This window comes from Adiantum capillus-veneris, chromosome 21 (genome assembly GCF_014529385.1).
Source record: "Adiantum capillus-veneris isolate H3 chromosome 21, ASM1452938v2, whole genome shotgun sequence".
NCBI lineage: Eukaryota > Viridiplantae > Streptophyta > Polypodiopsida > Polypodiales > Pteridaceae > Adiantum > Adiantum capillus-veneris.
Window position 1 is genome coordinate 68031716 of NC_140951.1, and position 13013 is coordinate 68044728.

The 13013-nt window shown below is 44.3% G+C and overlaps 2 protein-coding genes across 2 annotated transcripts in view; both read right to left on the reverse strand.

Moving 5' to 3' along the window:
* Positions 1 to 13013, reverse strand: part of LOC147431104 (mannose-P-dolichol utilization defect 1 protein homolog 2-like) — a 36304-nt gene that overhangs the window by 16081 nt on the left and 7210 nt on the right. The gene's annotated exons all lie outside the window — the stretch shown is intronic.
* Positions 5144 to 6454, reverse strand: LOC147431105 (uncharacterized). Its single transcript, XM_086493751.1, has one exon. It carries the CDS (start codon positions 5828 to 5830, stop codon positions 5144 to 5146), a length of 687 nt encoding a protein of 228 aa, XP_086349877.1. The 5' UTR covers positions 5831 to 6454.

The window sequence follows — 13013 nt, forward strand, 5'->3', positions numbered from 1 at the left end:
CTCATGATTAAGACTTAAGAAACTGAAACTGAACTTAGAACAAGACTTAGAAGACTCTGTGTTTGATTTATTGAAAGTGTGATACAAGGGTTCCTTTTATAGGAATTGAATAGTCATCATTGAAGAGGCATGTCTCTTTGTGAAGAGACATGACTTTAGGCGAAAAGACACATCCTTTCGGCGAAGAGCTGCAACCATTGGGTGAAGAGTCGCATCCGTACGGTGAAGGGGTGTGACCAGTCGTCGAAGGAGTGTGGCTTTTGGCGAAGAGGTATGTCTTTTGGGCGAAGGGATGTGACCATTCAAGAACAGGAGTCCTCTTGGGTTAGCCACACTTCGCATCTGTATCTGTAATGAATCAAGAAGAGTGTAACAAGTCACAATCGTGACATTCCCTCCCATTTACATTAAAACCCCGTGTTTAGATGAAGTCTTCCGCTTTTCAAAAAATTCTTGAAGGAGGTTTGGGTACTGCTGCATATCTTCATCCGTCTGCCAAGTTGAGTCTGACTCATCAAGATCCATCCACTTGACAAGAAATTCTGTTGTGATCTTTTGTCTTGTTTCTTTTTGTCTAACATCAAGAATCTTTTCTGGAACAAGAATTATGTGTTCATCTTCAATTTCTGGCACATAAGAAGATAAATCTGGAATTGGTGAATCTCCTTGTATGTATTGTTTGAGCCAAGAAATGTGGAAAGTTGGATGAAGTTTTCCCCATGAGAGTGGAAGTTCCAACTTGTAACTAACAACTGAGTACTTCTTGATTATTTTGAAAGGTCCATAGAAGCAAGGGCGCAACTTTGGAAAGACTGATTTCACAGTTTTGTAGCGATGAGGTGCTACATATAATAAAACCAAATCTCCCTCTCGGAAATCTGCATGTCGTCGATGTTTATTGGCTTGCTTCTAGTACTTTTGTTGGACATGAACCAACTTGTCACGTACTTGAATAAGTACATCTTGCATTTCTTGAACCAACTGATCTGCTAGAGCTACTTTGTGTTGAAGAACAAAGTTTGTCGGTATAAGAGGAGTATGCCCATAAGCTGCTTGGAATGGAGTCATGCCAGTTACTGAATGGATAGAGTTATTGTATGCGAACTCTACAAGTGGCAAATACTCTTCCCATGATCCCAATCGAATTTGTATGTAATGTCGAAGCATTTCTTTCAAAATTTGATTCACTGTTTCTGTCTGCCCATCAGTTTGAGGATGGTATGCTGAGCTGAATAACAAATTTGTACCAAGGGATTTGAAAAGGGATGTCCAAAAATGCCTTGTGAATTTTGGATCTCTGTCTGAAACAATAGACTTTGGTAATCCATGTAATCTGAAAATGTGTTGCACAAACAATTGCGCAATGTCTGGTGCCGAGGCAGCTTTCTTACAAGGAATAAAGTGTGCCATCTTTGAAAACCGATCCACCACTACAAGAATCTGTGCATTGCCTTTTTGAGAACGAGGCAATGTAGTGATAAAATCCATGCTGACACTTTCCATCTTTCTTGAGGTACGGGCAAAGGATGAAGTAACCCTTGAGGAAGTTGTCGAGAAGCCTTCATTGTTTGACAGGAATGACAAGCTTTGACAAACTTGATAACATCTTGCTGCATTTGTGGCCAAAAATATGTTGCAGATAACAATCTGTATGTCTTGTTGATGCCCGGATGAGCAGCAAAAGGGACTTCATGATGTTCTTGGATCAAAATTTTCCGCAATGGTATATTGTGTGGAACACAAATGCGATCAATGTAATACAGCAAATCATTGACAATGGTGTAAGCTGCAAACATATTCATCTCTGCAGGAGTCGGAGTAGAGGATTTAAGAGCTTGAAATGCATCCCCAAAATCTCGATCTGTCAAATACTCATGCTTGAAACAAGCAGGTATTTCCATCTGCACACCGAAAATGCCAAAGTTGATGGCTCGAGGAAGGCGGCTTAAGGCATCTGCAACTGCATTTGCAAGGCCTGGCACGTATTGAATAATCATATGAAAATTTGCCAAGAACTCAACCCATCGTCCTTGACGAGGATTCATCACAGGTTGAGTAAAAATGTATGTCAATGATTGATGATCTGTCTGCACCACTGAATCTGCGCCAAGAAGATAGTGTTTCCAAGTGCGGTAAGCATGAACAATGGCTAAAAATTCCTTGCCATAAACTGGGTATCTCATTTGTATGGCTGAAAATTTGCGTCTATCAAAAGCAATGACACGCTCATTTTGCATAAGAACACCTCCAGAAGCACGATCTGACGCATCGGTCATGACCTGAAAAGGTTGAGTAGGATCTGCAACAGCCAAAACTGGAGTTGTCGTCAAGGCATGTTTAAGGGCTTTGAACGACTGTTCTGCTTCTTCAGTCCATTGAAGTTTATCCTGCTTGGTAAGCTCAGTCAAAAGAGCTGCAATGTCGGAGAATTTGTGGACCTTGGTATGATAGAAGTTTGCAAGTCCCAAAAAGGAGCGCACATCTGAGATGGTGAGCGGTAAAGGCCAATCCACTATGACCTGTATTTTCTGGGGATCGACTGCAACGCCATTGGTAGAAATAATGTGGCCAAGGTATTCCACCTGATTCTTAAAGAAATCACTTTTCTTCTTATTGATGTATAGCACATTGATTCGCAAAACTTGGAAGACAAGCTTCAAATGTTCCTTGTGATCAGCCATCGTTCGACTGAAAACTAAAATGTCATCCAAATACACGATACGAACTTGTCCAAGTATAGTCCGAATATTTCGTTCATCAGCGTCATGAAAGAGGCCGGGGCATTGGTTAACCCGAATGGTAATACCAAAAATTCATAGTGACCATACTTTGTGCGAAAAGCTGTCTTGTACTCATCACCAATGCGAATGCGAATTTGGTGATACCCTGATTTTAGATCAATTTTGGAGTAGATCTTTGCTCCCAGTAACTGATCAAATAACTCGTCAATGCGAGGCAAGGGAAACTTGTTTTTGATCGTCAACTTATTCAAAGCACGATAGTCGATGCAAAGACGCATAGACCCATCTTTCTTTTTGACCAACAGAACAGGAGCTCCAAAGGGACTTTTGCTTGGGCGAATATGACCTTTATCCAACAAATCTTCTAGCTGCCGCTGTATCTCTTGAGACTCTGAGTATAAAACTCGATAAGGGGCTCGAATTGGTGGAGGTTGGCTGGGGATCAAATCAATGGGATGATCCACGGGACGTCGAGGAGGCAAAGTTGTTGGTAGCTCGTCGGGAAACAAGTCCAAATGTGGTTGAAAGAAGGGTTGCTGCAAATAGGCAATGTTTGAGGAGGATTTAACTTCTGCTTCTTCTGCACCGGGTTTAACATCTCTTAACATGATTAAGGCAGTAGCACAATCACGTTTTCGAACCAACCGTTTGACTTGTAAAGCAGAAACCAATATAATGGGTTTGGCACTGAAAAGACCACGAAGCTCTATTTCCTGTTGCTTGTGAAAGAGCCGAATTGAGTGGTCTCTGAAACTGATTATTGGATCATACTGAAATAACCAAGACTGGCCAAGGATCAAGTCGTAATGTGACAAAGGCATAACAGAAAAACCAAGCTGATCCTGGTAATCTTGTATCTGAAAATCCAGCTTTTCAATCCTTTTGTTGCACTCGAGGAAGGAACCATCAGCAAGTTCTACTTGGTAAGCTGCCTCACTAGGTTGAGTTTGAAGGCGCAATTTAGTAATCAAAGATGTGCTGACGAAATTAGTAGAACACCCACTATCCACAAGAACATTGATTGCCTGCTTGCCAACAAAGCCAAGGAGGCTGAGAACCTGATTCGAAAGATCCACTGGAGCAGTGACGTGATTCCGAGCATTCATCATTAAGGCACTTACAACCTTGGAAACTCGAACACAACGTGCTGCCTGTTTGCCTTTGTCTGGGACAGGAGGTTGGCAGTGGATAGGTTCTGAAATTGTGGTCTCCATGTGAGAATTCTGGCGAGGATTTGAAGGATTTGGCTTCTTGGGGCATTCATACCACCTGTGATCTCCATGACAAATTGTACATAATCCTGTACGGTTGGAGTTGGAGGTTGAAGGAGCTGATGAAGAGGATTGTTGTCCAGAGGACGTATTTAGCCGAAAATCACGACGACCATTCCTTCTATGATTGGGACGATTGTTTCGTCGATTCTTATTATTTGCCGAAGAGGAGGCTCTGGAAGTGGCTGCTTGTCCAGAAGATTGGGGTCGAAAAGAAGTTTGTCCAACAGAGTATTGTCTCGAAGAGTGAGCTGCTGAGAAAGAATGTTGATTCTGACCACCTTGTCCTTGGTAATTACGTTGTGAAGAGCTTGCAGAATTGGAAACTCGATCACCAGAAAGGAAACTTCTGAATGGGCACCGATTGTCACCAAGACGCTCAACATAAGCGATTGCAGCATCCAGTGCGGCAGGGTTAAATTTATGGACGTCATCTCGCAGGGAAGGCTCAAGTCCGTCAACAAAACTGTGGAGTTTGTCGGAAGGACTGAGAGTCTCTATCTCAAGAGTTAATTTCTGAAACTCTGAGATGTACGCGGCCAAGGAACCAGTTTGGCTCAGGCGGCGGAGAGAAGACCGGGCGTGGAAATCGGCATTTGCAGGCTCAAAAGCCTTGCAAAGAACGCGCCGGAATTTGTCCCAAGTAGCGGTGATTTTTCCATCTTTGATGCGGCGACGCCACCAAAGGAATGCAGTATCCTTTAGTAGAGAGCTAGCCAAAGCAACTTTCTTGCTCTCAATGAGATCAGTATTTGAAAAGTAAACCTCCAATTTGAAAAGCCAATGGTCCAGCACGCGCTTATCGCGGCGACCGTTGTATGGCTCGAGCAACTTTGCATCTATTTTCTTTTTTTGTGCTGTGTTTATTATCTTAAAAAGATATTTCAATTCAGGATTGTCTATCTCTGGTTCCGAAGTGTCGACTTGCTCAGGAACTGACTCTGCTACCGAAGAAACTGAATGGGTAGCTGGCTGCGTCCTCGAAGAAGAAAAGGCCTGCAGGACATCCAAACGTGCGGTCATCGATGCAAGACCAGTGGAGAGGGCCTCCTGGAGGACGGACATCTGTTCTCTGAGGATGGCTATCGGATCATCTGGTGCAGCACTGCCTGTCTCTGACATTCTGACGGCTCAGAGGGAATATCTCGGAGAAGCTGGAGAGATGTGGTTGCCGTAAAAGGGTGAAGCTGCTGCTGATGCTGCGTCCCACTCCTCTAAGAAATCTGGTCCAAGATCCGAATCCTCGATATCTTCCACCTCGTCGATAGGAGGTGTGTCGTTTGGCGTCAAAGGCGTGTAGTCCGGAAGCTGTAACTCGCTGTGAACCCGAACTAAAGGCTGCTCGGAAATGATGTCGTTTACTGAATCCACGCGACACTCCGTCAGAGAATAGGCCAAGTGGGGGTATCGGCTCAGTATGTGCTCGTAGTGCGGCAAATGAAGAGGCTCGCACGTAACTATAATATGCCACACCACCCAGCCCTGTGAGCGCGAGGCATGCCGATGAGTGACATAAACCAGGTAATTTTGTGGCAACACTACTGGCTGTAATGCAGGTACAGGAGCAGGCTCGGGTGCCGGAATGAATTCGGGAACCTGTCTTTCCTCTGGAACCGGAACTGGGGATGGGAAATCCGAAATGAGAATTACTTCCGGTTCGAATGCGGGTTCCGGTTCGGGTACAGGTTCTGGTTCGGGAGTATCTGGTATAATTATCACTTCAAGAGCCGGAGGAGGATTTTCTGGCAATATTTCTTCGGGCACCTCGTCTATGTACGAGAGAAAATTGACGGGAACGTCGAGGGCATCGTCTTCCATGACTCTGAACAAGCCCGCGTGCGCGTCTGGCGATGGCCAGAATTGGTGAAGCTGGGAATTAGCAGAAGAGGAGGCGGGAGATGATCTTCACGCTGGCGTAAACTGTTCATTGCGCTGGCTGATTAGTTGTCCTTGTTTTTTTTTTATTTATGTTGGGTGCCCACTTTTAAAATGATGTTGGGCGGCCGGCCAATAAGCCTTTTAAAATGAAAAGGTGGCCCCAATTTAAATCAGCGCTGGCTCAATTAAATCGAAACGCTGCGCTGTGTTCATAAAATCCGAACGCTGCTGCTTATTCGAAAACAGCCTGCGCTGCCAGCGTGTTGTTGCCTCTGCGAGGTGATTGGTGAAGGGAAGGCCTGGAAGCACTGCCTGGTGAAGGGATGGCCTGGAAGCACAGGCTTGCGTCACTTGCGCAAGAAGGCAAGAGTGCAACTCATCTTGTCCTGGCGAAGAGTCTGGAATTGCAACCGGTACGCCGCAACACCTACTCTGTCTGCCATCTTCTGCTTAACTTTATGTATGTATTTGAGAAAAGATTACCTCATGCTGACATGGGTCCTGGCCATCTTTCTTCTGCTTCCATACAACTACGGGAAGGGGGAGAGTAGCGGCGAGGGTGAGAGGCTCACAACCTTCGGGTCCCGGGAAAAATTTGCTCTGATACCACTGTAAGGATTCTAGTCGCTAATCCTTAATTAAGTACTTAAACTCATGATTAAGACTTAAGAAACTGAAACTGAACTTAGAACAAGACTTAGAAGACTCTGTGTTTGATTGATTGAAAGTTTGATACAAGGGTTCCTTTTATAGGAATTGAATAGTCATCATTGAAGAGGCATGTCTCTTTGTGAAGAGACATGACTTTAGGCGAAAAGGCACATCCTTTCGGCGAAGAGCTGCAACCATTGGGTGAAGAGTCGCATCCGTACGGTGAAGGGGTGTGACCAGTCGTCGAAGGAGTGTGGCTTTTGGCGAAGAGGTATGTCTTTTGGGCGAAGGGGTGTGACCATTCGAGAACAGGAGTCCTGCTAGGTTAGTCACACTTCGCATCTGTATCTGTAATGAATCAAGAAGAGTGTAACAAGTCACAATCGTGACATCTTCGCTCAAAGGACATGCCTCTTCGCCAAAAGCCACACTCCTTCGACGACTAGTCACACCCCTTCGCTCTACGGGTGCGACTCTTCGCCCAATGGTTGCAGCTCTTCACCGAAAGGATGTGTCTTTACGTCTAAAGTCATGTCTCTTCACCAAGAGACGTGTCTTTTCATTTGTCTATTCGTCTCCTATATAAGGAGCCCTTGTATCACACATTCAATCAATCAAACACAGAGTCTTCTTAAGTCTTTCTTTGAGTTCAGTTCAGTTTCTTAAGTCTTAATCATGAGTTTAAGTACTTAATAGAGGATTAGTACCTAGAATCCTCACAAGGCGTTCCCCAATAACTCTGACTTAAGGACAGAGGTATATCAAATCAATTTGGACTCCTCGGTGAAATTGTTGTTGCATGAGATAACATCAAACTATTGAAGGATTTTGAAAGCATTCCTAGAATTCATGAACACCCGAAAAGGTCAAGAATTTCATTGTAGACCCATCATCTTTGGAAGTTTTGGGTGCTAGATCAGAATGTACAGCCTGATAATACTTATAACAATAACAATGTTGACCCTCAAATGGAGGTGATGGCGGTGGTGGTGGAAGGCCAAAAGGCAACGGTGGTTACACATCATGAGTGAAACATGTTCTCCTGAAGCCATATGCTCGAAGAAGATTCCTTCCAAGAATTGAGAAGCATCTTTAGAACTCTTCCGTGGAGAAGCATCAAGGGGGTTATGAGAAGGGTTAAGGTTAAGAGAACAGGGATTGCCAAAATTTTGTTGGGCAATCGCTAGAAGATAAAGAGATCCTACGTAAGTAAGAAGCACCGCCAGATCAATAAGATCATCTGCTGGATTGTGCTTCTCTTGCTCCTTTAAATATAGCAATTGTTGGATCACATACTGAGCACAATGATCATGTGGAATTTCCCCTTTACCACTTTGATAATCACCATGTCCCACCTCCATGTGTCACAAGAGTGATGTCGTAGCACACCTGCCGACAGAAGAGAAGAACAATATAGAGATGGAAAAGATGACGTGGATGATCGTATGGCGTTGATGTGGTGCCTTAATAATAAGCAACACAATTTATGGTCGTCCATACACTGATGATGTGGCATGATTTCTACATAGGGTGAACTCAGTTTTTGAGCACTAGGCAATTTTAGCAATTGCTTTTGAGCCAGTACTAGCTGCATCACTTGCTTTTGATCCTTAGTGTCTATAAAAGTGTGTTGGGGTCAACTTTGGCAGATCGGTACATGGTTGAATATCTGCAAAGTGAATCCCCGGCAATTGTACTATGTGGATTATTTGATATAAAAAGAAGTTCCGAAAGACGTGCCAGACTTTGGGACCAATGCTTCTCAGAGTGGAACGTCGCCACAGCGTGGGGTGTTCTCTCTTTCAAGTCAAGTGTTTGTTGTTTCAATTGAGTTCAGTGATTGTTGCAACGATTTTACCACCTTTGCAATGCTTGCCGATTATAGGGGTATCAAACCTTAGACGACTATTCTTCTTAGAGCAATCCGGTCGAAAAATACACCAAGCGATTGTTGAAGAAGAAGCTTTTTATAAGAAAATGCTTTTACAAAAGCTACTTTTTGAAAAAGCTCTCTTTTCAAAAAGTTGTTTTAGAGGACGTACTTTTTGGAAGAAGGTGCTATTTGGAAGGAGAAGAAATGACATCGTGCCCCTCACTCAGTGCCCTGTGCCAGGAGAAGGCTCTACCCAATTTCAACCCCAAGCAAGTGCAAGACTCAACAAAGCTTTTGCAGCCCAACCAATTCTCCAATCCACAATCAAAGTCGGGTGATGTTTCCGCGTCACCCTTTGTTGTGTTTTGCAAGTTCTCTCTCTTATGTGAAAACACACGCAATAGAAGGCTTTGCACTGCTACAAGGATTCCGATATGGAGTCTTAAGAAAAACTCTTAAGGGGTGCCATGCCCTCAGATCGAGGTGGATTCTTTTGAGTAAAGAGCTTTTGCTCTCAAGATCCGATTAGGGAGAGGATGCTCCCAAGCTCCATCAATATCAAGATCAAGACTTAGAACGGAGAGTGGGTATCAAGCCACCTCCGATTCATGTGCTTGTATTCTTTCTTCCCCGGTTATTAAAGCTACCGTTTCATCGGAGATGCTCAATCACATAAAGAGGGAAGTCAATTTCAAATTATCTTCGCGTCCTTCATCAATCGTATGTGGCTGGCAATTCATAACTCGTGATGCATTGCTGAGGATAATGAGCAGTCGATTATGAGCATTGAAAATTCCCCACCCCTTTGCTCCCGTTGTATCCTTCGGCTTCTAAAAGGCGCTATTGACAAAGCCTCCTCGCTCGTATGAGACAAGACCGCTACCATCATCGCTCTCGAAATGGTATATTTCTCGCCATTCAATTGCCAATTTGTAGGAAATGTGGATACAATAGGAATCTTGATTGGATGATTCCAGCACCATAGTGAAACTATGAACAATCTCGCCACTTCTCTTCGCCCTATGCTCCATCATCGGAAACCGTCAACCGCGTCCATATTGAAGACAAGTTGGGCATGTGAATTAGCTAGGACAAGTGGAAATGAAGAAGGTTCTCCAAAGCAGTCGAAAACAACATCAAATCAGCCCCAGGAGAGGTAGCAACCAGGTGTATGCTCCTCTTTGTCATGAAAAATCAAATTCGCACAAATCACCAATTTGGCTTGAGATCGCCGTGTCTCTAACACCATGTCAAAGCTACAGCAGAAAAGGTGAATCGAATGATGATCAAGTTTGCAACTGGTGAGGATAGACTAACACGGGCAACCATTGAACCTTGACAATGCCATGATCAAACCTCCATTGGATCAGCCCCAAAGTGTGGCCACCCTTTGAAGTTCAAAGCTACAACTTGCTACACAGTGGTTGACATTTATTGTCACAAACTAATGACGTGGCATGACTATAAAGTTGTTCCAACTTATGGACAACTGCCGAGGGGCCAAAAAGGGACACTAGGCTTTATAAATAAAGCGAAGAATCTGTTGACGTTGTGAGCAGGATGAAAACACACACAGCGCCTCTATAACGACCCGACACACACTCTTGGAAAGATACACACACACACTATGGGGCACCACTCGGCTTTCACAACACACCTGGCCGAGACAGGGAACACACCTCTGGAGGAGAGGAGAGCGACTATCCACTTGCCCACTCCACACAGACACACACACACACACACACACACACCCAAAAAAACTCAGCTCAAAAGAGGAGAATTTCTGATGTTTAGATACAAATGAGCTTGGGCCAACACCAATGGGGCAAACAACTCACACAATATGGGTAAAATATACCAGATACAATCACAAACTAGAGCAGAAACTTCGCTCATAGGAGAAACTTACACAGAAAAACAGCAGGAAAAGAGTGAGGAATTTGGCAAAATGGACAACGCCATCGCGTCCGGAACGGCCCAAAACCCCAGTCTACAATGTCAAAGTGCTCAAATCCGACCTCGGATGAGCAGTTTACGGCCAAAACAGGCTCCAAAATGAGCAAAAACACAGCTGCGGCTGTTCCTCCTCTCTTCTCAACCTTTTTTCCGGTCTTCTCTCTGTTTTTTCAGTTCCCACACTTAGATTTATTAGTTGGGCACCCTTGGCCTTTTAGATGACCTCAAACGGACCCCGAACAGGCCAAAAACTGACCTCGCAGTGCATAGTTGTCACCTTTTTTCCATCATCTGCACACCTGGCACTCAGCTTTTTTCAATAATGCATCTCGCCACCACGTGAAGTGGCCCCAAAAAGTGGTCCTAATGATGACCTTTCTGCATAACTCTCACCAGAAAACACCCACGTTGTGTCCGTCCTCATCTGCATGCAAATATTGACCTTGTTCGCCCTCCTGACGCCACTAGATGCCATCTGACGCACCTACTTACCTCACGTCGTCGGCCCGCGGATAGCTTCCTCGAGAAGTTTTACGCGCTACCAACTCCTCATTATTGTATAAAAAACACACTGGTACTGGTAATAGTGAAAATCGTTGCACTATGTACATGCTGTCCTACTTGTACACATGTGGGCCCCACATAACCACCTGGCTAAGGAAAATGGGCAATCCTTTATTTGATGCACCATGCATGTATATGTACATATGCGCAATCCCTTGCTCCAAAAAACTCCTGACATAATTTGCCCATCCCCTAGCCTGCTAGATCATTCATGATCAGCAGCAGCAAAGAGAGATATGAGACTCGCCGCATCACAGGTCTCCTCATCCCTCACAGACATCACTCGCTCTTCAGAAAACTCATCTTGCTCCACCATCATCAACCTAGCATGATACAACTTAAGACGCAATCCATTTACCCTTGACGTATGTAAAATCCCATCCAGGTTAGCCAACTGATATGTACCATTCGGGAAACACTCCACTACCTTGAAAGGGCCTTCCCACTTAATTTGAAACTTCTTTTGGAAGGTGTTGTCCAGTTTGCTGTTGTAGCGCAAAACCAAGTCATGCTTCTTGATACCCTTACTTTTGACCTTTTCATTTATCTTTGCCAAAGCCTTATCCTGCATCTGCCCATAATACTCCAATGCGCTCATCCTATCCAATTGGACCTCTTGTAACTGCAAGAGCCTCTCTTTGAATGCATCACTAGGCGGCCCAAGCAACTTCTCTAACATCTTGACCGCAGGCAACTCTACCTCCACAGGCAATAGTGCTTCCTTTCCATACACCAAATGAAATGGAGTAAACCCTGTACCTGTCTTAACCGAAGTACGGTAAGCCCATAATGCACTAGGCAATTCCAAATCCCAATTCTTTCCTTGGTGCTCTGTCACTTTAGAAAGAATTTGTACCAACTCACCATTGAATCTTTCATTTAAGCCATTACACTGCGGGTAATAAGGAGTGGTATGCTGGTGCCTAATCCTCATCTTTGTGCATAAGAAGTCTAGCAGTTTAGCTCTAAATCCTGGCCCCTTATCTGAAAGTAGCTCTAATGGCACCCCAAACTTGCAACATATTTCATCATACACAAATTTTGCCACATCTTTTACAGTGATCTGTTTTACTGCTATAGCCTCTGCCCATCTAGAGAGATAGTCCACTGCCGTCAAGATATAGCTTTTGCCCCTGCTTGTGATAGGTAACGGGCCTATTGCATCAATCCCCCACTTTTCAAACACATCAAACGCCATAATGGTTTTTCGTAGCTCTGGCTTCAACACTCTCTTCCCAAATGCTTGACACCTATTGCAAGACCTACACCAATGGTGAACATCCTTGTGCAAACTAGGCCATACATACCCCTCTTGCAAAATCTTATGCAAGGTGATCTTTAGAGCAAAATGGCCACCACATGCGCCTTCATGATTCTCTTCCAACACTCTGTAAAGCTCCTCCCGCCAAGGTACACGTCTCAACACGAGATCAGTCCCTTTCATGTATAAGACATCACCAATCAATTTGTACCTGTATGCTCTACGCACAAAGCCATACTTCTTAGACTTCTGAATCTCCTTTGGAATGATTCCTGTTAGCAAAAATTCCTCTTCTTGAGCCAAAGTTTCCCGGCCATGATAAAGAGGTAAAGTGGTCCTCAACACAAATAGCTCCCCAATCATGCCTTGAGCTGCTTCATGTGCCTCTCCATTTAGAGCACGTTCAATGTGTCTGATGCTCCATGCTTCGAACTTTTTTAATAGGCCTTTAATTCTGAAGCACATTTCCTTCAATGAGGTGTTCTTGCTCTTCCACACACCCAGCACTTGCTTCACCACTAACAAGGCATCACCTTTTATGCTCAACCTTCGAACCCCATGCTTCAAACAAATGTGTAATCCGGCTTCCAATGTAGTATATTCAGCCTCATTGTTACTATGCGCATCCAATTTGAACCCTCTCTTGCATACTAGCTTCCCCTCTGGATCATAAAGTGCTATACCCCCTGAAGCTGCATCGTGGCTCTTTCTGTATGAACCATCAAAGAACAACACATGTGCATTGCTGATCTGTGGCACTTCTTCAACTACCTTTCTCACCACCTCTTCCTTAACAATAAGGGGATTCTCCTTGTAGG

Bases quoted from the DNA above. Each gene is read 5' to 3' on its own strand.
- LOC147431105 (XM_086493751.1), bottom strand. From the start codon at position 5,830: ATGGAAGACGATGCCCTCGACGTTCCCGTCAATTTTCTCTCGTACATA.